This window comes from Ambystoma mexicanum, chromosome 9 (genome assembly GCF_040938575.1).
Source record: "Ambystoma mexicanum isolate Mex_15411 chromosome 9, UKY_AmexF1_1, whole genome shotgun sequence".
Lineage (NCBI taxonomy): Eukaryota > Metazoa > Chordata > Amphibia > Caudata > Ambystomatidae > Ambystoma > Ambystoma mexicanum.
Window position 1 is genome coordinate 745,233,127 of NC_090931.1, and position 25,845 is coordinate 745,258,971.

General features: G+C 46.1%; 1 protein-coding gene across 5 annotated transcripts in view; it reads left to right on the forward strand.

Annotated features, from left to right (window-relative positions):
- Nucleotides 1-25,845, forward strand: part of MFSD6 (major facilitator superfamily domain containing 6) — a 598,811-nt gene that overhangs the window by 477,155 nt on the left and 95,811 nt on the right. For 4 of the 5 annotated variants that reach the window (XM_069615671.1, XM_069615669.1, XM_069615668.1 and 1 more), the window contains one exon: nt 25,110-25,390. The exons of the other annotated variant lie outside the window; for it this stretch is intronic. In XM_069615671.1, coding sequence (XP_069471772.1) covers nt 25,110-25,390 — 281 coding nt within the window. The remainder of the gene's footprint in view (nt 1-25,109; nt 25,391-25,845) is intronic. 5 annotated transcript variants of the gene reach the window in all.

Genomic DNA, 25,845 nt, shown 5'->3' on the forward strand with positions numbered 1-25,845 from the left:
GGAGGTCCTCGAGGGCAGCGTATCGACGTCATCGGCGCAGGACGCAGACGTCGAAGATTTTCTGAAGCAGCACAGCTGTGGTGATTACTGTCATAGATATGGAATACGTCGTCGGACCATCCCATCGAAAGAACGTTACCAGGTAAGAGAGTAACTTGTTCATCTGCTTGAGTCTTGGCAGTGCTCACTTGACTCTTGGCAATGTTGATCCCAATCATTTACTTATGCTTGCTTACTTGGTTTTGCCTATTAGCATTTTTCATGTCAATTTGTAGCCAATTCACTTCACTGGTATGTATCACAGTTCATTACTTTATTGTAGTACTTATTATGTAGTTCCCCCAAATTGACTTATATGTGGGATTTCACATATTTACAGTCTCTTTCCTTTATCCGCTTGTGTGTCGGTACACCCTGCGGCTCCCAGCTCTCCTGGGCAGACTCACTGGTGTTGCTTTGTTTGTCCGACGGGTGGTGTGGGGCTGCAGCACTTGTGTCCCCGGGAAGCGTTCTCTGTCCTGACAGTCCACCAGTGGTCTCACAGACAGCTTCTCTCTCGCCCGCCGGTATAGCCGATGCACCTCACTGCCTCTGTGACACTGCCAACTCCTTCTCTGCTGTTGTTCATTCGGCGTTGCTTCTCCGGCTCTCACCAGGCCTCCCCAGATGCTTCTCTGGTTCACAGGGAAGAACCAGCTTTCCTCTGCAGAGCTTTTTTGCACCAGCATGCTTTCCACCTGGCTTTCCACTGTGCTTGCTCTGCATCCATCTCTGGCTTCTCTGGACTTCTCATGGGTCTCGCTTCCACACGACTGCTCTCTCCTTCACCCTCCTCTGTTTCCAGTACTGGCCTTTAAATATACCGCCAGCCGGATTAGGCACTTGACAACTAGACTGCACAGTGTTAGTTCTGTCTGTAGTCTGTTGTCAGTCTTTGTTGCATCTTCCTCGTCCCAGTACCAAAGTGATGTTTGTGTGTGTGATGTATGGTCTGGTGTGTCTCTTCCTCGTCCCAGTACTAAAGTGGTGTTCACTGGGAGATAAGTCATGCAAAAGATAGAGAAGGGATTGGTAATAACCTACAAAGGCCTGGGGGGACATGGGATTCATCAGAAAAGGGAAATAGGAGATAACATGTCTCACGCAAGGGTGCCTCATCCCACTCCGCAAGTCTCCTCCACCTAGGTGATCTTCCCTCGCATATCCACCCACAGGGTCAGGATCCGATAGCAACGGTCTTTCCTTGGACACCTGGGAGGAGGATGTGTTGGGGAAAGAAGTAAGGACCCCCTCAGATTCCACACACTGCCCTAATCAATATGACAGGTTCCTGCATCTGCCCCTTCCTCTTTCCTACATCCCAACCACACACCCTCTTTTTTACAGAGGCCTGTGCAACGAGGCCAATATTAATGGAGGAAGTGCCCTTTACAAGACTGCTTTTATCTTTACCTTACCTTTATGCACACACACCACCACCAAGAGAGAGATCATGCGCAAACGTTATATGCTCAATCAGCCACGTAGACACACAGGAACAGCTATAGTGGGAGACACCAAGAGTCAGTCCCACAGAGTCATTTAAAGACCTCAAAAGAGAGACATGCAGCGGCAGAGTGCGAGTAACATCAAAATATATCCTGTGCCCCAAATTCATTGCCCTCATGTTAGACCATTCCAAACATTCAAAACCTAGATGTTCCTACAATCTTGGATAGGGATCGGGATTGAGGGACTTGCATGGGGGAATACAGATACAGATACAAATAAAGATGGATAGAGAGTGAGACTCTGGCAGGCTACCACATTTTTATACTAATGACAGCCCTAGAGATTTAACAAGACTCCCCTACAGAGACTGCCACTTAGAGTGATACATAAGAACACCCTTATACAGCCACATATTGAGAAACCCAGAGACGGTCACAAAGAAAAACACAAACATACTGCTACAGAGAAACCAACAGTCGTACTCTGTTGTCTATAGCCATTTTATTAATTCTATAAGAAGCAGTTCTTACTACAGGAAAATATTTTTATCAGGCATTTTGTGTTTAGCAGGAAAGTTATATTAACCAGCACCTTGAAGGCCCTTTAACTACTCTACTGCTGAGAACGTGTATGCTGCGTGCTTCACACTACCTTCCCAGTGCTAAGAATGTGACATCCACATTCTGAATGTATGTACCTCAAATTGTGTTTATCGCGGCTAAAAATGCATGAAGGAGTAAAAAGTAGTGGTGGCTAGTGAATATTTTAATCGGAGGGTCATAAATGTTTTCCACAAATATGCATGAGCAAACGAGCATAGTGACGTAGCACAGACCAACCAAGAGGGGCCTTGAGAAAATGTTTAAAGTAATGGGTTAAATTACTCACTTTACCGCCTGCTTTCTGTAAATAATTAAGTAAAAAGCCACACAGTTTGCAGTCGGTATGTAGAGTAACTCATGAAAAAAATCCAATTGATGCAAGTTCCCGACAATGCACAGGAGCATTTTTCAAGGCATTTTCATATATTCAGTGTAACTAAATACTAATTCTGCAACAATATATGTCGGTATACTCACATAAGAATATACTCATGTTTGCTTTGCACACTATGTCAGTAATAGAAAACATGTCTTGTTGGCTTTGTCAGTAATATGCCTGTGTCTTCCATACTCCTTTTTGCTTTGCCATTAAGAATGCTATGCGACAATAAGAAAACATGTCCAGACCGGCTGCACTAATTAAGACAAGAATAGCCATGCAAGAACACATGCTGGCTTTACCCTTTGAGGCCAGAAACAAAACGTCATGCCACAGTAAGAAAACATGTTCAGAATGCCTTGACCAGTATAGGCCAGTCTAGCCTCTTAATAACACTTATCATGTTTGCTTTACAATTGATGCCCTGTAAATAAATGCCATGCAACAATAAGAAAACCTTTCCAGAGACTGGATGCCCCTGTGTTTGCCAGTCTAGCCAGGTAATAACACTTATGATGTTTGCTTTACCATTGATGCCCATTAAAGAATGCCATGCCATTGTAAGAAAAAATGTCCAGAGACTGGATGCCCCAATTTAGGCCATCAAGCCATGCAGTAACACTTAGGTTTGCTTTTATCTTGATGCCTTTAATATGATGCGTTACATAATCATTTAAACAAAATTAACACAAAAACAGAAAATGGGCTTCATTACGAGGTTGGCGGTAACCTGCCGGTGCCTCAATGAGAGAAATGTCAGTAGGGTCTAGGGGATCCATGACCCTACCGGCATTCTCATAGTACGGTGGTCCGGAAAGGGTGCTGCTACGTTTCTATCGACATCCTTATTTCCGGACCACCGTACTTGGAATGAGGCCCAATGTCATTTTGTCTATAACCACCCCACTTAGTTAAAAGAAATTCTGCATATTAGTCATATGCTGAATCTTTACATATAATCTTTTTTGGATTCAGATTTCTCCTTTAACAATTAAAACCACAAAAAAACATGAATACAATTGATAAAACCACACAAAAAGATATAGGAGATTACACATTATCCAGAGCAACGGCATGCCTTAAAAGAGTTCTCAGTACAAATACATGTAGACTGTACAGAAAAGGGGTATAATTGGAATTAATTATTACAAAGAGTATCACGATAAAATCTAATATACTTCCTAAAAAAAGGACTTAAAAACTCACTTCGTAGATCAGCGTAGCATGTACAAAACAGTAGGAAATGGCTGCAGTGCTCGACCACCCCTGAATTACAATGACATTTTCTGTCTAACACTGGCTTGTCCCAAACGCTAATGTCTTTTAAAGGAAGCAAGTTCAGTCTGATCATTAGTACGAGTCTTCTACGTTTTGGTGATCTAATAGAACATATTTTGCAACCATGCGGCGTGATGGCGCGTAGACCAGCATAAAGATCAAGCGAGGAGAGAGTACCCACTATTCATACACTCATCTCCTGGTCATTTCTTAAGTCTCTATATTTCGCACTGTTTTTCAAATGAGCCCGAGAGGGTTGCTGAGAAAGATCTTTACATGCACAGAACACTGGCCCAGAAGGGGTTGCTCTCGAAGCAAAGAGTGACAGGAAGTTATAAGCGAAGCTCCTCTGGTAGGGTCACAGTCACCTAGTAGGAATGGTTTAAGGGTTTTCTGGAAGTGCAAAGATCAACCAGAAATTAATAGCTACTGTAATTCCAGAAGTGCAATGGTACCAAGAAATTGTATGTTTGGTGTCCTGGACATACTGTAACAAGGAAAATATTTTTTGCAGTTTGAAGTTTTAGTAAGGTGATACTGGTTTCTATTCTCGAAATGCAGTGTCACCAAGAAGCAATTTTTTAGCAGTTGTACATTCAGTTTTAAAATGGTTATGATTGCATGAATGGATGGCTAGTAATCAATGCTTACAACAAGATATTGCCCCATTCCTTCCAATTAATAAAGGAACAAGGAGGGTCACAAAGTGCAAGTTCTCACGGTAAGTCTATACGTCCTTGTGTCATCTCCAGAATCAACATTCCATGGAGAGGACGCCTGCGATAATCTTCTTGATGCGGCTTAGTTTTATGCGGAATTGCATGTCACAGTGGCACTAATGGTTTTGCCCTCCGGGGGTGGTGTTGCCCTCCGGGGGTAGCAGCTATGACAGTGAATTAATACCAAATGGGACAGCTGTGTTTATCAACAGAAGGTATTTGTTAAAAACAATTATTTTGAGCTGAAGCACATTCTAATTCTAAATGCAGCCACACGTGGCAGTCGAGCTAAACGATTTCATGGAGTGCAGTCAGGCCATGGCTTGGAAGGTGCTGAAGCATTGGCTCATAGTCTCATGGTACTACTGGGTCACCATGCCCCACACCCTGGACCTCCGCTCCAGACCGCTATCAGCGACCTCCACCACGCTCGCTCCTCTTAGTCCATGCTACGTGTGAATGAAACAGACTGGCAATGCAGTGACTGCCACAAACCTAAACGTCTCTGGCTTGCCTTGCAGTCCGTTTTCCTCATTTGGTGGTGGTTTTCTCAGCATAGCAACTTGCTTCCTCTCAGTGTTCCACACGTCCCAGGCAAATATAAAATAGCCCCATCCAAGCACAGTACACATTACATGTCTATTGGCTGAAAACAGCCAATGCATATTGAATATGTGCATGACTGACAGCAGATCCTGGCTTCAGCTTGGACCACGCCTGCTGTTAGTCATGCCTTGGCCACAATGTAGCAACGTTTGCGCAGCTTCCAAGTTCCTCAAAGAGGCAGCTGAGCCTAATCTACGATACCCTGCTGGTCTCTAACAGCAAAACTCTCTGCAGAGCAAGTACGGCTCTGTGCACAGTATTGAAAATCGTTCCTATAGTGGGATGCTTCCTGGAAGGCTGCACAGATGCTCACACCAGAAAAATTCCTCCCGGGCCATGATGCATGTGTGTACACATGTCATTCCTTTATCTGTCTGAGCAGCTTTGCTGGTGAAAGATGTAGGTTTAAATCAAAAATTACATATTACCGCTAGGCGCCCACAGAGAGGAGCTGCCACTGGTAAAAAAAAAAGGGGCTATTAGAAGCATTCTGGATGCAAAAGTGCAGGACCATTCTTGTTGGCACTGAGTCAGAGAATGGAGTTGAAGACCAGGATGCTTTGTTATTCACCACTTTCTCTTGATAATCTTTCACTCTGTCATCCGGAATGCCTTATTCAAAACCACAATCTGTTATCAAGCCTATTGGGTTCTAGCGCACCCTTAATTACCGATTGGTGATGGATAACAAAGCTTTCGATGTATAAACTATTTTATTTTGATCATTGAAAGATACTACTATAAAACATTTCCATCATTGGGTAATATCTTTGACTCAACACCCAAGCCATTGAAGCTATTGGTTTTGTCAGTACTTGGTTGGCCAAATGCTGCTAAAAAGTTGTGGTACAATAATGTTTCTGGCAACAGCACTGGTTATCTGCCGGTTTAGTTACCCAATGCTGCAGGTTCATAATTTACTCAGATGATTTCACACAAAAATGTGTGCTCTCAGTGTAATCATTAGATCAGCCATGCTTTGTGTTGTCTTTGCTATAATACATTTTAATCGAATGCAAATTGGTCTTGTATATGTCACAAGACTGATACTCTAGCCTTGTCAAACAAGGTTAAGAACCCATTCCAAAAGAAGGTGGGCGGCATAGGGAGAGGTCCGGATCAGTCCTGAGGCTGGTGGCAGTTGAAAGGGCCCCAATGTCTGCCCCCTCTTCTTGCGCTAGCATCTTTCTATGCAGACCACTGTTATCGGCAGCCTTGCCTCACAGGCAGGATACTTGCCAATGTCTTTCTGTTGCTTTCTTTGAAGCAGAAGGCAAGAAAACCCATCAAACTGAAGAAACAGAAGAGAGACCTGAACTGTCACAAGACAGCTGCATTGATCGGCAGCAGAGAGGGAAAACTGTCAAAAACAATTGAAGCAGAGACCCTGGTGCAAACGTGCACTGGCGACTGGTATGGGGTCTCGGAGGACCTCATGGACCCACTGAGCAACACCAGCAAGCCCGCGCACAACCCAAAGTCCCTTCTAGTGTCCTGGCAAGGACACCGTTAACAGAGCCTCAGAGCTTCGTCATATGGGACCAATCAGCATCCCTGATGTTCGCGCTTGCTCAGTAGGGAGCCCGGGAAGTGGCAGTTCGCCGCAGGGAAAGAACAAAGAAGGTTCAACCTAGTGAAGGCTCCTGTTTTTATTGCAGGCCTGGGCCTGCTTATATCTACATGTGTATGTGCCTGCATTTCCCTCTGCATGCTGTCCTCTGATGAGATTCAAAGTTGAAAGAACCCAAGAGAACCAGACAATGGCGACGAGGATGGGATCTCTCTTTTGAAAGTAAGCGACGCACGCTGCAGACAAGGTTGTGAATTAGCACCATAGTCCTCTGACCACCAAAATGTCAGAAGCTGAAGACCCAGGTAACGCTGCAGGTTTTCGCTGGCCTGGACCATTTCACGTGGGTGACCAGCATGCCTTGGGGCCCCGATGGGAGAGATGGATCCGGAGATTTGAAAATTACTTGCATGCCCATGACGAAAGCATGCCTGACAAGTTTGCTATGCGGCTGCTTGTGAATCTAGTGGGCGATGATGTAGAAGAGCTCATACCTACCTTCTTGTCGGAAGACTCCCCGACATACAAAGGTGTAGTATCTCATCTCTCCATCATGCGCCCCTGCGAGTGATGGAGGGATGGATAGAACGTGGAGACTGACGCATGGAATGCAAGGTTCAAACCTGCATTTCGTCAGTTGCTGCCCGAGGTCGGTGGGGCCTGTACACTCTCACTGAGTGGCTTATGATAATAAAATAGCTTGTAAACTACTCACGTTTCCTCACGTATGTTAACCACTACAAGTGGCGACGAGGATCTCCAGGCCCCACCCCCCCCTATCTCTCCCAAGCGTTCTGCTCAATGATCTCCGTGACCGCATCCATCACGAGTGCGCAGCAGACCGTGCAGCTGTTCCAAAAGCTGTGGCCGCTCCGCTCGCTGATAAACGAAAATATATAGCGTGAGCAGGCCGTGCAGCTGTCCCAAAAGCTGTGGCCGCTCCGCTCTGCTGGAGATATTTGATTTTCATCAACGCCGAGCGAGCAACGTATCACGTGAGTGCCCTGCGTGTATTTCTTACTGCATATTTTATCCTGACACGTCTCCTGATCTGTCTCCACAATTTCCTACCGTAGTTCTCAGTGTATAAGCTCATGTGACTGTTTAAAAAAATTCCTACTGTAATTCTCTGCATACCTGTGCAAGTGAAATTACACAAGTAGCTGGAGTGTCAATTCACAGTTACCACAACGGAACGTATTGTGGCTATACGCATTAAATTATATCAGGACACACTATCCCCTGTAAGCAAATCAAAATAAACATCAAGAAAAAGACTGCAACCACTTTCACAAACCTTTTGCCATGAGCCCCAGCATATGAAACATGTGCACAGGAAGTGATAGCATGCAAGCATGAATTAAAACAACAGTTTTATTGCATGAAGTCAAAAATATTGTGCAATATTCATGTTCAATTTGGACCCATTTTTCCAGTATATTTAAAGCTTAAAGAGTCAAAAGGAGGAGTGAGATTATATGGTTGAATATCAATTCTTAGCTGTGTGAGAATTATTCCATCTCCATTGTGATGTCTTTCAATAGTTTCCCACCACCCATGTTTTTCCTGCCTGATGTTGGGGAACCAGCTATTCCATGGAAAAGATGGATTAAATCATTTGAACATTACGCTGGCGTTGTATGCGGTCAGAACTGCAGCGTTGAGAAGAGGAAATCCCTTTTGATGCATTGTTTGGGTCCAGCAGGACAAGAAAAGTTTGAAGACCTGCCAGATCTGTTACCTGATGAGGAAGATGAACTGAATGAATATGAGAGATCAGTGAAGAAAATGGATAAACATTATGAAAAGAAGTTGAGCACTATTTTGGAACGTTATAAGTTTGGGAAGAGAACTCAAGGGGATGGAGAGAGCATAGAGCAATATATCACTAGTTTGAGGAAACTTGCAAAAACATGCAATTTCAATACTCAATTAGATGAGAGATTAAGAGATCAATTCATGTTGGAATGTAGGAGCAGTAAAGTAAGAGAAAGGCTATGGGCTGAAGATGACCCTAACCTCGACACTGTCCTACGTGTAGCCAAGGAAGTAGAACACACTGAGAAATGCGTCAAAGAATTAGAGAACAGAATGCAGGCTACTGATATTAAACAAGAAGTCTCCAAAGACAAGAATGTAACATATACTGCAAGCAAGGATAATGAATCTGTAGCTCAAGTATCAGGAAATCCCAATAGGAGGTACAAGTCAGAAAGGAGTGGGAGATTATCTTGGAATGATAAAAGGAAGAAAACGAATTCCAGAGCTAATAACAGTGATGGGCGGAAAAAAAGCCCAGGCAGGCGTGGAGATGATGCCAGGAAGAAAAGTACAGGAAGATGTTTTAGATGTGATAGCATGGATCACTGGGCAGACAATCCAGAATGTCCTGCTCTAAAAATTATATGTGGGAAATGCAAGGGCAAGGGGCATTATGCCCGATGTTGCAGAATGCAAAATGCCTCCACTAACTGGATAGGTGATGATGAGTATACCGATGAAGATGGAGAAGAGTGCGTGTTTGTTGTGACTGATGAAGAAAATGAACAAGAAATGGAAAGTCCTAAAGCTGTAGTGTGTGTAGATGGAACTGACATGCACATGATGATTGATTCGGGAGCAAAATATACTTTAATACCACAAACTCTTTGGGACAGAAAAAAACACGAATATCTACATGAGCCAGACATAAAACCCAGAGCGTATGGCGAAGTTGAAATAGATGTCATAGGGTGGTTTTGGGGGGCACTCAAATTTAAGGAGAGAAAAGCCAATGGAAAGATACACGTAACAAGGAAAGGTAGAACGCCATTGTTAAGCTGGACTCACCAAAAAAACTCAAAGTAAAGTTGGATGCTGCATCGGACGAATATGTATATTCTGTTGAAGGCATTGCTGGGAGAGTTCGAGGAAATAAAGAAGTCACCGGAGATGTTGACATAATAGAAGACATTTTCAGGAAGGAAATTGGATGTTTACGTGGGTTTGTTCATGAAATCAAAATGAAACCAGGACATGTTCCTGTAGCGCAGAAGTTACAAAATATTCCACTCTCGATGAGGGAAGAAGTGAGGAAGGAGATCAGAAAATTATTGAAATAATAGATGCCAGTGAATGGGTTTCACCATTAGTTGTACTGAGAAAAAGTTCAGGGAATATGTGTGGACATGAGAGAATTAAATAAGAATGTGATCCCGGATAGACATCCACTCCCCAATATACAGGAGATTGTTTCCACCATTGGACCCTCGAAGTATTTTTCTACCCTGGATCTAACGTCAGCGTACCATCAGGTTAAGCTTCACAAAGAGTCCAGGAAAATGACGGCGTTTATCACGCCAGATGGATTATACCAATACAGAAGGCTACCATTTGGGCTGGTGTCAGCTGCCTCTGTATTTCAGAGAATCATGCACAGGTTGTTTGAAGGTGATGAAGGGATCATTTGCTTTCAAGATGATATATTGGTGCATGCCATTGATCAGAAAACACATAATGAAAGATTACAACATGTCTACAAAAAGTTATAGAAAGCAGGTATGACTCTCAGTAGAGACAAATGTAACATCAATCGTAGTGAAATTGAACATCTAGGACATACCATTTCTGCTGCCGGAATAAAGCCAAAGAAACAACTGGCGGATGCCATAATGAATATGCCAAGACCAGAGACAAAGGAAGGAGTACGCACGTTCATTGGCATGGCAGAGCATTACTCAAAATTTATAAAAGATTTTGCTATGCATACAATTCCGCTCCGTGAGCTCCTGAAAAAGAAATCATTCGAATGGAGCAAGGAATGTGAAGAGGAATTCGAAAATATAAAAGATGAACTGAATAAGGCACCTTCGTTGAAGAACTTCAAGAGTGGAAGGAAGACCATAATAACAACAGATGGGAGCAACCTAGGATTGGGAGCTGTTGTCACCCAAGAGGCTGACAGTAAAGAAGTCCTTATTGCATTCGCGTCAAGACTGCTTAAAGGTGCAGAAAAATCTTATGCTGTGATAGAAAAAGAGATATTGGCCATCAAGTGGGCGACAGAAAAATTCAGAAATTTCATCTGGGGAGTGGAGGTAGAAATTTGCACTGACCACAAGCCGTTAATACATGTTATTATGAATAAAGGTTTGGACAATGTATCCAACAGGGTCAAGGGATGAGTTGTACTCCTGCAAGAATACCACTGTACAGTGCGATATGTACCAGGAGTGAAAAATTGCGCTGCTGATTGCCTATCGAGGCTTACAAAAAATTCAGAGACTGATGATGATAGTGAAAACAATCCAGAGGTTGTTTTGAATATAGAAACGTTGTCCATATCTAAAGCTGAATGAGAAGAAGCTGAGAGACAAGATGATGATATATGTCAATTGAAATGAATTATACAAGGCAGCGGAAATTTAAAAAGGGTTCAATTTGAGGAATCTGGTCTCATTGAATACTGGAAGGTTGCAGATGAACTCAACATAACAATTGACAGAATGATGAGAGGAGATCGAATAATTCCACCTGTGAGTCTATGACAAAGGGTCATCGATTTGGGTCACGAAGGCCATCAAGGAATAGTTAAGACAAAGCAGAGAATACGTGACGATTTCTGGTGGCCAGGATGTGACCTACAAATCGAAAGAACCATCAGAGAATGTATCCTTTGTAATCAGAGTGAAAGAGCGTGCATGAGTGTGAAGTACCCGATGGTAATCACGAACATTCCAGGGAAGGTGTGGGAGGAAGTAGGTATGGATATATTAGGACCTATTCATTGTGATGGTAAGCAGCAATTTTGTTTAGTGGTAATTGACCTTCTTACCAGATGGGTAGAAGTTTTAATTAAACCTCACATGAATGCCAAAATAGTAGTAGAATTCTTGTCAGAAATATGTGCCAGGGAAGGTTTCCCAAGAAGCATATTGACAGATAATGGTGTACAATTCAGGTTAAAGGAAATGGAGAAGTTCTGTATGAGCAATTCCATTACACACAAAACCACCTTTTGAATTAAGTAGAGGACGTAGAGCAAACACCAAACTTGCACCATCGTGGTTGGAGAGAGAGACTGTTGTGAGAAAGGATTTTGGAGAGGTAGTGGAGAGTATCAGAGACATCCAACTAAAGAATAAAGCAGCTCATGACAGCCAGATGAACAAAGAGAAAGTGAATGAAGTTCCAAGGGTGGGAGGTTTGGTAAGGATTAAACTTCCCCCTCTACTAAGAGATGGGCCCTGCAAATGCTCCAAACCAGTTGGTGTGATTGAAGTCTTCAGACATGTTGTGAGAGTACAGGATGGTAGAGTTTGGAATATGGAAAGGGTCTGTGTGATGAGGTCAAGCAGGAATGTGAGAACCAGTGAAACAAAACGCCAAGAGCAACCGTGTGGGAGTGGAAATGGAAACATAGGAAGAAATGGTGAGCGTGTGAAACCGATGTGGAGTAAAAATATAATGTCGAGAATTTCCTTGCCAAAACCTAAACCAGATTCATCGCGTGTGTCCAGAAAAGGAAGAGTGATCCGCAAACCAGACCACATGAAGGATTTCGTCCAATAACGCAGAAGACACAGAAGAGATAAACCAGACTGTGTTTCATGAACAGCAGAAGACTAAGGAGGGGAGATGTGTAGTATCTCATCATCTCTCCATCACGCGCGATGGAGGGATGGATAGAACGTGGAGAGTGACGCATGGAATGCAAGGTTCAAACCTGCATTTCGTCAGTTGCTGCCCGAGGTCGGTGGGGCCTGTACACTCTCACTGAGTGCCTTATGATAATAAAATAGCTTGTAAACTACTCACGTTTCCTCACGTATGTTAACCACTACAAAAGGCCTCAAAGAAGCGCTGACCGGAGAGGCCACCAGGTGGCGTGCTTATGGGAGCTGCCTGAGTGCATAGCTCCGATCCAACAGGCACAGAAAGTGGATTGAGCCCCCACTTCAGCCTCCCCACCTCAGACAGATAATTGTTGCAGCGGGCGACGTGTGGGGTGCCCATACACACACACAGGAGAAACCTCAGAGGAATCGCCCCCTGTGGACCAGAGATATCCGAGGCAGGAGCTGCAGCGGGAAAGTTAAATTGATCCCGCCTCATCAAGCTCTGCCGCGGGTGCCTGCGGACGCATCGCAGGAGCGGCCTGTCCGTCACAGGTGAGGCAGGGAGGAGAAGGAGGGCCTGGCGGGCCGACGCTCTTGGAGCTGAAAGTGTGCACCCCGCCCCGTTAGACTTTGCAGGAGGTGGTTTGGAGCGAGGTCCAGCTCCGTTGTTGGATTACCCTGCCACATGGCCCAGAGAGCCACGTGGGGGAGGACTGATTGTAGTGCTCTTGGCACTGCTTGCCTCACACAGGCACGGCTGGACTGCCGGGCCCTCCACTCCTTGAAGGCCCCTGAGCCTGGTGGCGCTTGTGGCCCATTGGGCCCCCCTGGTTGAGGTGAGGGCCCCCTGACCCGGTTCAGTGGCGTGTGCCCGCCTCCCTCGGTGAACTTTGGGAGCTCACAGGTGGAATTAAGGGGAGAGAGTGGTTGACCCGCCTGCCACACAAGGATAACGCTGTCTGCCAGGGTGATTGGATTCAAGGAGTGACTGCCCTGGGACACTGCTACAGAGGGAGTGCACTGGGACCCCTGACCCTGGCGGCTGGACCAGCCCTGGTGAACTGGGGCTTGAAACTTTGTTAAGCCAGGCTTGCTATTGGTCTACAAAAGAACTGGATAACTGGAGGGTCTGTGCTCGCACAGATTAGGAAAGGTGAGTGACCCTCTTGGAACTCCTTGACATTCCTTGGAAGGGTAAGGCTGGAAGCTCTATTCTAGGGGGTTCACTGATACACCGGTGGGGGCCCTTGTTTACCACATGGACTGGAAACTGAAATTGGAGCAGTTTGAGTACCCACGGACCCTGAGATCGAGAAGTGATACCTCAGACTGGACCATGCTGGAGGTAGGAGATGACCCAGTGTCCACGAAGAGGGATATTGCCTCATTATTGGAAGGGATTCAGGGAATGAGGGCCGACATTGGGGGAAAGGTGAACAAGATTGACCTCAGAATATATAAAATGAATGAGAGGTTGCAGGCGGTTGAGCATAATCTGTCATCCCTTGATACCCTGGAAACTCAGATGGACATGAGAATGGCGGAGCTGGAAAGGAGAGAGGGGGAAATCACCCTTAAAATGGATGATTTTGAGAATCGTGAACCTGAGATGTCTTGGGGTGGCTGGAGAAAGAGGGCGAGACGGACCAAGATTTGCAGAGGGTCATACACTAAACTGCAAAAGCTTTGTTTGGAGACGATACCATCGATGAGCCCAAGATTGACAGGGTGCATAGGGCGTGTGGAGTTGGTAGAGGCTAGAGGTCAGTCTTGGCTCGCTTCCACAACTACCCAGACAAACATAAGATCTTGGAAAAAGCACGCTGGGCAATGCTAGGATTATGATTTTTCAGGACCTGTCTTCCCTTACGTTGGTGAAGAAACGCCTATGCATACCTCTCAAAAAATTGCTTAATGAAAAGGGTGTCAGATACAGATGGGGGTTCCCTTTCTGCGTCTACCTTGAAGTGGACGGATATGATTACAAATTGGTCACAGAGGAGAATATACAGAGGGTCTCGGGAGAGCTCATGGGAGGTGTGGGGTCCGCGCCAGAGGAATGAGCAGTGGACCCTGAGGACAGACAGTGAAGGGCCAAACCGGCGCAGAATGCCCGGCTCGAGAAAATTCAGGAAATTCAACTCCCCCAGCTGGGCCTACCTGACTCTGGATAGACTGCGCCTTTGCGTGGGTCTATAGGTCCATTTTGCAAGTACCTGGGGCTCTCGGGTCCTCTGTTAGGGTTTGGGGGTCGGTCCAAAGGTTTCTCTAGAAGTGCCACTAATGTTTTGTGAAAGGGGCATGAAGGGGAGGGTATTATCATCTTTGTGGTCTAACCTTAGGGGCTGCATCCGAGGAGGAAATTGGTATGTGTACAGGGGTATGAGAGGGAATGCAGCAGGGCGGGAATTCCTGGGGGGCAGTAGAAAGTTAAAAAGCTGGGGGCTCACGCTTTAAGAGGTTTTTGGAGAAGTGACCCATTGGACTGGGTCCTAATGGTGGTCCAGTGATGTCGACTGGAGGGCGCTGCAGGAGGAGAGTGTGAGGGGGGTGATGGCGGAAGGGGAAAAGGGTTATGGTTGGGGTGCAGTTGGGGAGGGGGGCTGTTTCGTTCAAATGTTTATGACTAGGGGGAAAGTGTCTGGTATTGGAGGTGGTCCATCCTGGTGAAGATGTTTGATGAGAGAAAATGGTGGACCTGTAAGGGGTAGTAGGTGTGACCATCTTCAGGTTTGCACACTAAACGCGAAAGGCCTACATTCACCAACTGAACAGTCTTTAGTGGCCAAGGACTTAGTCTTTAGTGGCCAGGGACTTCTGTAAAATAGTCTTTAGTGGCCAGGGACTTCTGTAAAATGGAGTTGGATGTTCTTTTCCTTCAGGAAACTAGGTTCTCAAGGGGAAAGGAAAGGAAGATCCCATGTGCGCCCTTGGGCCAGGTGTACTGGGGGGTCGGGAACGGAAAACAAAAGGGGCGTGAGTATTCAGATACATAAGTCTCTTGAAGGGGGTCTGATTAACTTTCATGGCACTTTACGCCGCAATCAGGTCCAGTTTTGCTTCCTTGAAACCATGCTCGTGAAAGTATTGAATGAAGGTGCAGGTCATCTAATAGTGGGCAGAGATTTTTGGACAGAAGGACCACAGGACCGGCCAGGACAGGGACCCCCTTGTGGTGTGGGGAGGGACTTCAGGCGTGTTTGGAACTGTATGGTTTGTGCGATGCATGGTGCTTCCTTCACCCCCAGGAAAGGGGTTTCACTTTCTACTCAATGCTCCATGGGACCTACACCCGTATTGACTACCTTTGCGTCTTGAGTGAATTTATGGAGGGGGCCCTTGGAGCAGAGATTAACCCGATTTCGTGGTCTGACCACAACTTGGTTTCCCTAGACTTGTCCTGGTCAGGTTTAACCCCCAATAATATGAAATGAGACCCTGTGGAAGGACCTTGTTTTTCGGGAGGAACTTGAGGGGGCAATACGGGAGTACTTCGTTCTGAACGACACAGGAGAGGTGGAACAGAGCATGGTGTGGGACGCAGGGAAGGCAACATGGAGGGGACTGCTGGTTAGATAGGGAGCACGTAGGAAGAGACAGAGGAACCTGTTGGAGGACAAACTGCAGAAGGAGATAGGGGTTTTGGAAGGACCGATACAAGAAACGGAGGAGGGAGCAGGGGACCAGATCGAGGAAGTCAGAGGTAAGAGAGAGGAACTCAAGTTGCTGGGGGAAGGCAGGATATTTTGGAAGTTTCAGTTCCTGAAGCAGAAATATTATGGAAAAGGGGACAAGGCAGATGCCTTGTTGGCAGCGCGGCTGCTTGGGCAGCGTCCTGACAGATGGGTAGCAGGGATGGAGGGAACCGGGGGCAAGTTTGAGACATCGGCGAGGGGGATGGTTGAAACGTTTGCAGACCTTTACGAGGTATTATACAAGGGGGCGACTGGCCAGGGGTTTAAGCGATAGGGCCCTATTAGGGAGGTATCTCGCTACCGACGCTGTCCATGGAGGAGGCTGAGGTAATGGACGCCCCTATTACAGGAGAAGAGGTCTTATTAGCAATCCGCACTTTGCAATTAGAAAAGGCACCGGGGGAGGACGAGTACACAGCCTCTTTTTACAAAACGTTTGCGTCCATCCTGGCTACTCATTTGGTTAAATTATTCAATGCTATCTTAGAAACTGACAAAGCCCTGAAGACTTGTGTGCGGGCTCTTATCTCAGTGACACACAAAGAGGGCAGAGACCCTCAGGTCTGTGGTTCGTACCGTCCAATTTCACTTCTCAATGTTGCTGCAAAGTTATTTTCAAGGGTTTTGGCGTCGAGACTTGAGCCACATATGCTGCGACTGGTACACTCCGACCAGGTGGGTTTCATAAGGAGTAGACAAGGGAGAATATGATGCGTATGACCCTACACCTTATTGAGGGGGCCCTGATTGAGGGGCAAACCCACGCTGCTATCTGTCGATGCCGAAAAGTCCTTCAACGGGGTCGATTGGGCATTCTTGAAGGCGAAGCTCTTCAACTTTGGTTTTGGGCCAAAGTTTTTGCAGGGCTTCCTGACATTGTACTCGGACCTGGTGATCTGTGTGTCCGCTAATGGACATTTTTCGCACAGGTTTGGGTTGGGTTGGGGCACGAGACAGGATTATCCCCTCTCGCCGATTCTGTTTGCTCTCTCCCTGGAGCCCTCGAGGTGTAGAATATAAACTGGGTTTATATGCTGATGGCATACTGTTACATCTTCGGAACCCAACGTCCTCGATCCCGGCAGTGGTTGAGATAGTACAGCGGTATGGGTCCCTCGCAGGTTTTAAAATGAACACAGGCAAATCCATCCTGTTCCCATTGGCTTAGTTGGGGGCTGAGGATAGACAGAATCTGGAAATACTGGGGATGAGAATCAAAGAGAACCAACTGTGTTATTTGGGTATAAATGTAGCAAGGGGCATAGGCGACTTGTATGAAGCAAACTCCCCCGCCTTCCCCCCCCAGCCCTCTTCCTAGTGAGGCTAGCGCACGATTTAGAGAAATGGGGAAAATGGGCAATGTCTTGGCTGGGGCGACTGAATTCAATTAAGATGAACTTCCTTCCCAGACTCCTGTACTTATTTCAGATTCTCCCGATTCATATCCCAGACTCCATGTTTTGTGAGGTTATAGACCATTTCTTGAGGTTCCTGTTTCCTGTGTCAAGGTAGGAAAGCCAGGCTGCATATGAGGTGCTGGTGTTCCCGGTGGAGTGGGCTTTCCGGACATCTACCTGTACTACAAGGCATCACATTTCAGTCCTCGTCCCACACTTGAGGGAGTGAGATGGCGGTCAGTGGGTGGAAATGGATAACTTTCACATGAGACCGACATCAGTAGGAGAGTGGATATAGGTACCAAGAAATCATAAGGGGGAAGTTATGGGGGTCTATTCTTAAGTGGTTGTTCTGCATTTTCTTAGGTCTATTACTTGACTGTATTGTGTTTGATAATGTTTGAAAATGTCATTAAAGTTAGAATTTTTTTAAAAAAGAAGCGCTGAGCAACTACTTCGACCCGCAGTGCAACATTGAGCATGAGAGACACACATTCAACGTGCCCTGCCAGATGGTGAGCGAATCCATGGATGCTTTTACCACCCGCCTTTGTAAACCAGTGGCGCACTGCGAATTCCACAAGTTCACGAATGAGGAAGCTATTAGACTGAGGATCATAGGAGGATGCTTGTCTTCATCATTCTGAAAGAAACTACTACGTGAATCGCTTCCCCTGGCAACTATACTACAAATGGCTAGAACGGAGTCTCGAGCAGATATGCAAGCCTCGCAAATTGAAACCAACAAAACTACAGGAAGAGAACAAGTATATCAGGTCTCGTCAGCAGCTCCAGCTCGAGTCAGGCCTACAAGCAACAGCGCACCCGGCGGGCCCCCTTCATCCGGAATATGCTACTGGTGTGGCCTTCCAATCCCTCATCAGGAATGCATGAAATGCCCTGCCTTTGAACAAGCCTGTGCCAAGTGTGGTAGAGAGAATCACTTGGCGGTCGTCTGCAATTTTCCACCCGGACGGCCACAGGGGTACAGCTTGATGCCATATAGACCGGAGTCTGGCACGCGCAGCACTGCTCCAAGAAGAGATGCAGGTGCAAGGAGAGACCTTGTGAGACATGTCAGGCAAGTGACAGGAAGATCTTTTGCCCTCACCCTCTACAGATGGCACCCAGTAGGATTTAGTCTATACAATGAACGGAATGACCCCCACATCGGAGGGTGACAATACTTTACTGGTGGGTGATCACCAGGTTAAGTTCCTTATTGACACCGGCACCACCCTAAACATCATGTTTATATCGGAATATCGCAGGATGACGTCTCGATCCCAGTTGAGTTCATCTGATCTCAGAGTTTTTAAGTGGGCTGCTAGAGGACCGGTGCAGAATCACGGGAAATTCTCCACAACAATCCGCAGCAAGGAGAAATGTGCGCAAGCTGAATTTCACGTACTGCAAGGGGAAGTTCCTGGGAGCAACCTACTAGGGCGCACCACTGCTCTTGAGATGGAAATTGCAGCTGTGTCCTACACCATGCGACACAAACTGTCAATCATGCAAGCCTTCCCGACTTTGTTCGAGGGCATTGGATGCCTCAAGGGAGACCCTGTGATGCTCCACATTGATGAATGCATAGCGCCCGTGTTTCAGTGCCCCAGGAGAATACCAGTTAATTTGCAACCACTCGTTGAAGAAGAGATAACAATGCTTGCTGAAGGAATGAATAATCGAACCGGCCGACGGTCCGACCCCCTGGGTCTCCTCCATAGTGGCTGTACCCAAGAGAGGATTGTCATGCCTAGGCTTTTGGGGAACAGTTCACGTGATCCACAAGCAGCCAAAACCCCGATTAGAGCCATTCATATGAGGAGAATTGGGCATCGGCGTACGTTAGTTCTGAACTCCGCTTTCCCTGGTGGCTGGAGGTTGCCATGGAAGCTAGGGAAACCGTTGCTAAGGGGAAGCAATCTGCGTCTAGGATCTTGATGCTAATCATGTCACTTCCTCTACTTAGTCCCGCCTTGTCAGTTTCTCAGTGCTTCTGATTAAGCATTTTGCTCTGTGTTTCCTTGGAGTTACGTACCTGCTAATATTGATCTTTCTGGTGTAAAGGACTTTTTTGCTTTTTTGCTCATCGTCCCTGGATTTGCCTTGCTCTCTCCTTTGGTTTCGTTTTGTGCCCGCATGTGTAATTGACCCGGACTGCGTTTGGACTTCTTTGGTTTTCGATTTGGCTCATTGTGATATTTTTTGTTGGTCAAGAACCGGACTGCTTATGAATAAAGACTGCTTTTTTTTCGTTCTCGGTATTCACGTTGTTACGCTTTGATCTATAGAAACGTCTTGTTTCAGAGACTATTTTTTCGCTTTCAGCCTCCGCTGCAACGTGGAATCGCTTTCAGCCTCCGCTGCAACGTGGGATTGTGAACAGCCTCCGCTGCAATGTGGGATCAGATTCATACTCTGTTGTAGAGAGGGGTCTGTTTTCAGCCTTAGCTGCAACACGGTATATTATCTGTTTGTGTACATTTTGGTACTTTCAGCGTCCGGATTGGGCGCTGCCCTCCACAGGCATTCGCGTTCCGACGGGAATAGGTTCTTGGAACTACTTATTCTCTTGAACACCATATATTCTCAACTACTATAACAAACAGTAATTCCCCTGGTAAGGTCTATTTTCCTGGTTTCTTTTCATTTTAAGTTCTTCTCATATGCTTTTGTTTTGAAGGTTTATAGTGATCATTTATTTTGCAGAAAGTCTGCTGGCTACTGTGCTTACTCTCTGATCTGGTTATTTCTTTTGAGCCTGTCTTCTAGCTATTCAGGTCAGTGAGTGGACATTGTCTTATGTTTTGTCTGGAGTTTGTAAAGTGTAACAAGGTACTAATTGTACTTATTTCCTTTTACAGCCACGGTGGTCTCGGTGGGGAATCCAGTCTTTCAATTAATTGATTCCTCTGTATGTGTTTTTGAACTTTCAGAGGGATACATTAGTGGGAAGAATTCTTCTTCTACACTACGGGGTCAAGTCTGTGAAGGGGAATTCTGAGAAGGATCCCCCGACAAGATACACATATGCGCGGACATGCGATAAGCGAACAAGGCCATCAGGCGGGCGAGGTGCATCCCAGAATGCACCTGGATAATATGATCAGCCTGCTGAACGGGCGAAAGTGTTCTCGAAGCTCGACTTGAACAAAGCTATCATCAGCTCATGATAGACCAACAGTCCCGATACATCACAATGTTTGCCACATCAATCGGGCCTTTCAGATACTAGAGACTCAGTTTTGGCATCTGCTCGGCAGATTAAATATTTCAAGACAGGGTGCGGAGAGTGATTGTTCATGTGAGTAACTGCTTCAACTACAGTGATGATATCCTGGTGTTTGGAGCCACCATCGCACAGCACGATCAAGTTCTTCACCAAGTCTGCACAGCACTTGGAGAGGCTGGCCTGACACAAATGTGTGTTTTACAAGTCTCGCTTAAATTCTATGGACACATTTTCTCACACAAAGGCATGAGCCCTGATCTAGGCAAAGTGGCTGCTATCGCCACGATTTCTGCTCCCCATGATGTCAGTAAAGTCAGGTTCATTTTAGTGATGGCCAGCTACTGCAGTCGATATCTCTGAGACTTTGCGACCACCAGTGCCCATCTCAGGGAACTCACCAAGCAGGGCAGGGCATTCTGAGGATCTCAGCAATGTCAAGAGGCATTCGCACAAATAAAGAAAGACATTGGTTCAGCTGAATGCAACGCATGGCCTACTTCAACCAAACATGTGCACGGAAGTGACTGTAGATGTTAGTCCAGTTGGTCTGGGGGCGATTCTCGCGCAACATCAACCCGGGCGAGAATCCCCCAGAACAGTGATTGCCTACGCCAGCAAGAGCCTGTCGGAGGTAGAAACAAGATATTCGGGCAACCGGAAAAGGATGGTCTGCCTGTCGTATGGTCTTGCAAGCATTTTCAGATGTTTCTTCTTGGCAAGCCTTTCACGATGGTGACTGATCACCAAGCCCTGGTGACCATCTGTGGAAGTTCGAAATGCAAGATGCCGCCACAGATGGAGAGATGGGGTCTGCAATTGCAGGATTTTGACTTCACAATTTTTATGTCGTGGCACCCCCTACTGGACACTTCCACCAATAACTCAATGGAAGAGGAGTCTGTGAACTTCTTCACCCATCACGGGCCCCAAGGACCATCACGCCAACAATGATCCTGGAACACACTGAACAGGACGTCACACTGAAGTGAGTACAGTACCTCATTAGGTCCGGAAGGTGGAGAAACACAGGCTTCGCAAACAGACAAGTTGGAGATTGTGCCATGACAGAACTTCAGGCCTTCAGGAACATAAGCGAGGAATTATCACAGAAACAAGTCCCCTTCTTTCTGGGTTCTCCAGGAACAGAACACAGGCCCCTTCACTTGGGGTTACACAGAATATACTCGGGATAGCTCTACTGCAGATCACCAGTGGACAGAAAACAGTAGCCACAAACCCCCATCCACAACCCCAGCCTCCCCGCGTCGAGCTGGGATTACAAACTGGGCGTGCCAGAGGAATTAGCAGTTTCTGCTGGAGGGCTTGTCATGCGAGGGCACAAAATGGTGATCCCCATGGATTTGCGTCAGCAGGTCATAGATCTAGCTCATGAAGAACACCGGGTATCATCCACTGCTGCAAGTGCTGTCATGCCAGTGCTAGATAGCATCTTCTTCGCATGGGGCATTCCCGAAGTCCTCAAGTCGGACAACAGTCTGCCATTCAGCAGCCTGGAGTTCGTGAAATTAATGCAATACATGGGCATCCACCACAGAAAGATTACTCCCCTATGGCCACAAGCAAACTGCATGGTGGAGTGATTCATGGGCTGCCTAAAGAGAGTCCTCCAACAGAACGAGTTACGATCTCTGTCACTCAATGAAGCCCTTTGCAACATGTTGCGTGACTACAGGAACTCCCTGCATGGCACGACTGGAAAGTGTCCCTCAGAGTTGTTATTCAGCAGGAGAATTAGAACCAGACTTCCTTACCTGTCATGTGACCCAAATGAGGAAGCGGAACAGGCCCGAGCGACGGGCTGACGCAAGAAACAGGACATGAAGGTATATGCCGATAGCAGGAGACGAGTTAAGAGCTGCAACCTGCAAATAGGAGACAAGGTGCTTGTCTGTAGACAGCAGGAAAGGAAACCAGACTCGAGATTTGATTCAGACTACCTAACAGTAGCCCATTTCAATGGAACAATGGTGACTGCCAGGTCTCCTACCAAGGTGGTCACTCGAAATGTCCCCCAGTTCAAGCTGTACAAAGAAGAGGATCAAGAACAGCACGGGAGAGACAACTCTGTGGCCTCAGGTAATGAGCCAGTGAGAGAAGTGTCTGAAGAGGAGTCAGAAGGTTGATGAGCAAGTCCGGCCAGATGCATTAGAAGACCTGTGCGTCTAATTGAAGAAATGTAAAGACAGAACTGTAAGTGACTCTTGTTTTGCTCAATGGGGGGAGATGTAGTGTCCTGGCAAGAACACAGTTAACAGAGCCTCAGAGCTTTGTCATATAGGCCAATCAGCATGCGCGATGTTCGCGCATGCACAGTAGGATGGCCAGGAAGCGGCAGTTCGCTGCAGGGAAAGAATAACAGAGGTTCAACCTACTGAAGGCTTCTGTTATTGCAGTCCTGGGCCTGCTTATATATACATGTGTGTGCCTGCATTTCCCTCTGCATGCTGTCCTCTGACAAGATTCAAAGTTGAAAGAACCCAATAGAACCAGGCGGCCCCCGTTTCCCCTCAGGACAAAAACGGAAGCTATGCCCACCCTCCCCCAAAGAACTTACCTTGAGAGCACTCTGGACAGGGTGCTGGAACATGAACATGAATACTTGCCTTCCCGAGCTGCTATCTCTATTATTCTGCGAGTCCTCATGGGAAAAGCCGGCAGGGTTTAGCCCACTACTAAGACTTTACACACCCGGCTCAGATGGGGAAGACGGGGCTAGATTGGCCACGGATATGAATCCAATTATTGTAAAGAAAGGGGAATATAACCAGGAAGCATGGGCTGCAGGTTATTTGGGTAAGGCCAGAGGAGGAGGTGAAGAACAGGCACTAAGGGGGAGGAATTTGTGGCATACTGTGGAGACAATTTGTAAAGTAGGTGAGGTATTGGCAAGAGAGTGGAAGGGGTACTGCAATGTGATTGTGTGGCGAATGGGTAGAAAGGTTACTGTAAGGAGTGGTTGTGAAGCAGGTGTTACTAGGGGACCGAAGGGTGTTTGAAGTACGGAGGAGTGAGTAGTAGTGTGGAGGAGAGAGTAAGAGTGTGGAGAAATGAGTAGTAGTAGGGTAGCGGAAGGATGAGTAACATCAAAGGATGAAGGCAAGACCTAAGATGAGTGAGAACATTGAATATACAGAAGATTGGTGGAAGGAGTGAGACCATGTGAAAGAACAAAGAATAGAAAAGGGAGTGCTGAGAGTGAGTGTGTTAGAAGGGGCCTGAATCAAACTGGGTATTTGCTTGGAGCCATCCCAATTCCTATTAGAACACTAACTGCTGGATAGTGTAGGGAGAGTTAGAAAGTCCCTGAGAGAGTTTAATGAGATAAGGCGATCGTCCTTTAGGTCCTCACCCCTAGCAGAAGTAGGGGTCAACCTTCTGTATCTACTAACCTGGGTCAGGGACGCCTGGATTAGGTTGGAGATTCTACACTAGACACGAGAGAGAGGGACGGCCATAGGCCCCACAAAATGTTCAATAAAAACGCTTAAACCGCCTCTGAGAATGGGAGTGATTCTTGAGCCATCTGCACATACATATCGTATGGTTCTGGAAAAAGCGGTGGATAGAGGGAAAGACAAGTGAGAACCCTGAGGCATTGAGTGGTGCAGGCTAGAAGTAACCGAGTCCTGTGGAAATTAGAACTTTGGTGAGTCTTCAAACCATTTATTGACGGTGTGTTGTACTAACCCAACTGAGCACTGTTTTAGGAGGGTGAGTATGCATCTAATTTGTGTATGGTGATTACGTAAACAGACAGGTTTTCGGAGGCTCTTTCTAAAGGCCAGATATTCTTCCTCTGTACAGTCTCCTGGGCGTGGTGTTCCATAGATTGGTTGGCAGGAAAGAAAATAAGGTTTTTATAGAGCTCTTCAAACTGGATTCCTTCTTCTAAGTGCTGCAATACTGGATGTTTTACCCAATTTGATGGTACTCAAATTATCAATCTTCGAAGGATTAATGACTGAGTGGGGTCTGCCCAGCTTCAAATTTGCCAAGTGCATCCTAGCCCCTTGACTTAGGTAAGGGCTTAACGCATACGTTATCCACTTGGATATCTTCGGTGCACCCTTACAGCAGTATGCTACTCATCTTTGTACATTTGTATACAAATGTATTAAGGTGTAGAAAAGTGACACACATTGCAAACATTCACCATGCAGGTATTTATTAGTTAAATACATTTCTGTCCTAAATTTCAATACCGCAGATAACAAATCGATTGTATTCCACGTAGTGCATATCACTCGATAGTAGAAATATGGAAAACGGTATTTTAAAACTGTTGTTAAACACATTTAGTATAAAAGTGCAAAGTTATTTGCATTGGTAATTCATTTCTTAAAAACTGTGCATTATTAATGCCTCTGTGCCCTTTGGTGCAGGAATGTGCATGCTTTCTGTGGATGCGATTGTATGCACAATACCCCTGCCAAAAGTGAGAAAACTGTCCTTTAGAAGTTTATGGTCAATGTTTGGTTTTCACCATATTCATTCCTTAGGCCTGTTCTTATATTTTCAGATAAGTCGATGCTGGCAGAAAGGATCCCTGTCCCTTCCAGCCCTGTACCCATTGCAACAATAGACCTTGTACAACCACATTCAGACCACGCCATGCCTCGGATTGAGCCCAAACTTCCCCCCAAGAAAACGAAACACCAAGAAGACCAGGAAGACGTGAACAAGCCTGCATGGGGTGTCAGTTCCTCTCCAGGGGTCTCTTTAGCCTTTGCCTTTTTTCAGATTAAGGAAATGCTGAAGTTGGCCAGAAGCACCCAAACCCCTGAGAAACGGGCCCTACAGGTAATTGTCATCCAAAGTAGGACACTGTTTTCTCTTCCATTTTAGCGTGCTGTATTTGAAACTGTAAACAACTAATGGTAATTGCAGTCCTTTCTAGATCTACATTTATAATGGTGGTGCCCCTGCTGGTGTTTTCCAATCATAGTCATAGATGCCATGGAGCACAGCATCATTTTGCAAAGCCTTTACAAGTAGCAGTATCTCCTAATTATTCCCAATTATGCCTGCACTGCCTGGCTTTCTTTTCCCACTAGCTGCTCCCAAAAAGTAAAAGGTGTATCCTTGAGTATGGGTAAATGACATTTATTTTAATAAGGAGTAGCAGAGAAGATATATCCAGGCTACCTACGCTGGATTGAGTAGTTATAAGGTGTCACAAGCCACCCGAAATTTGAGACCCTTCCCTGATGGTCTCATGAACTAGACATTGTTGTAAATACTTGGGTATTAAGTCA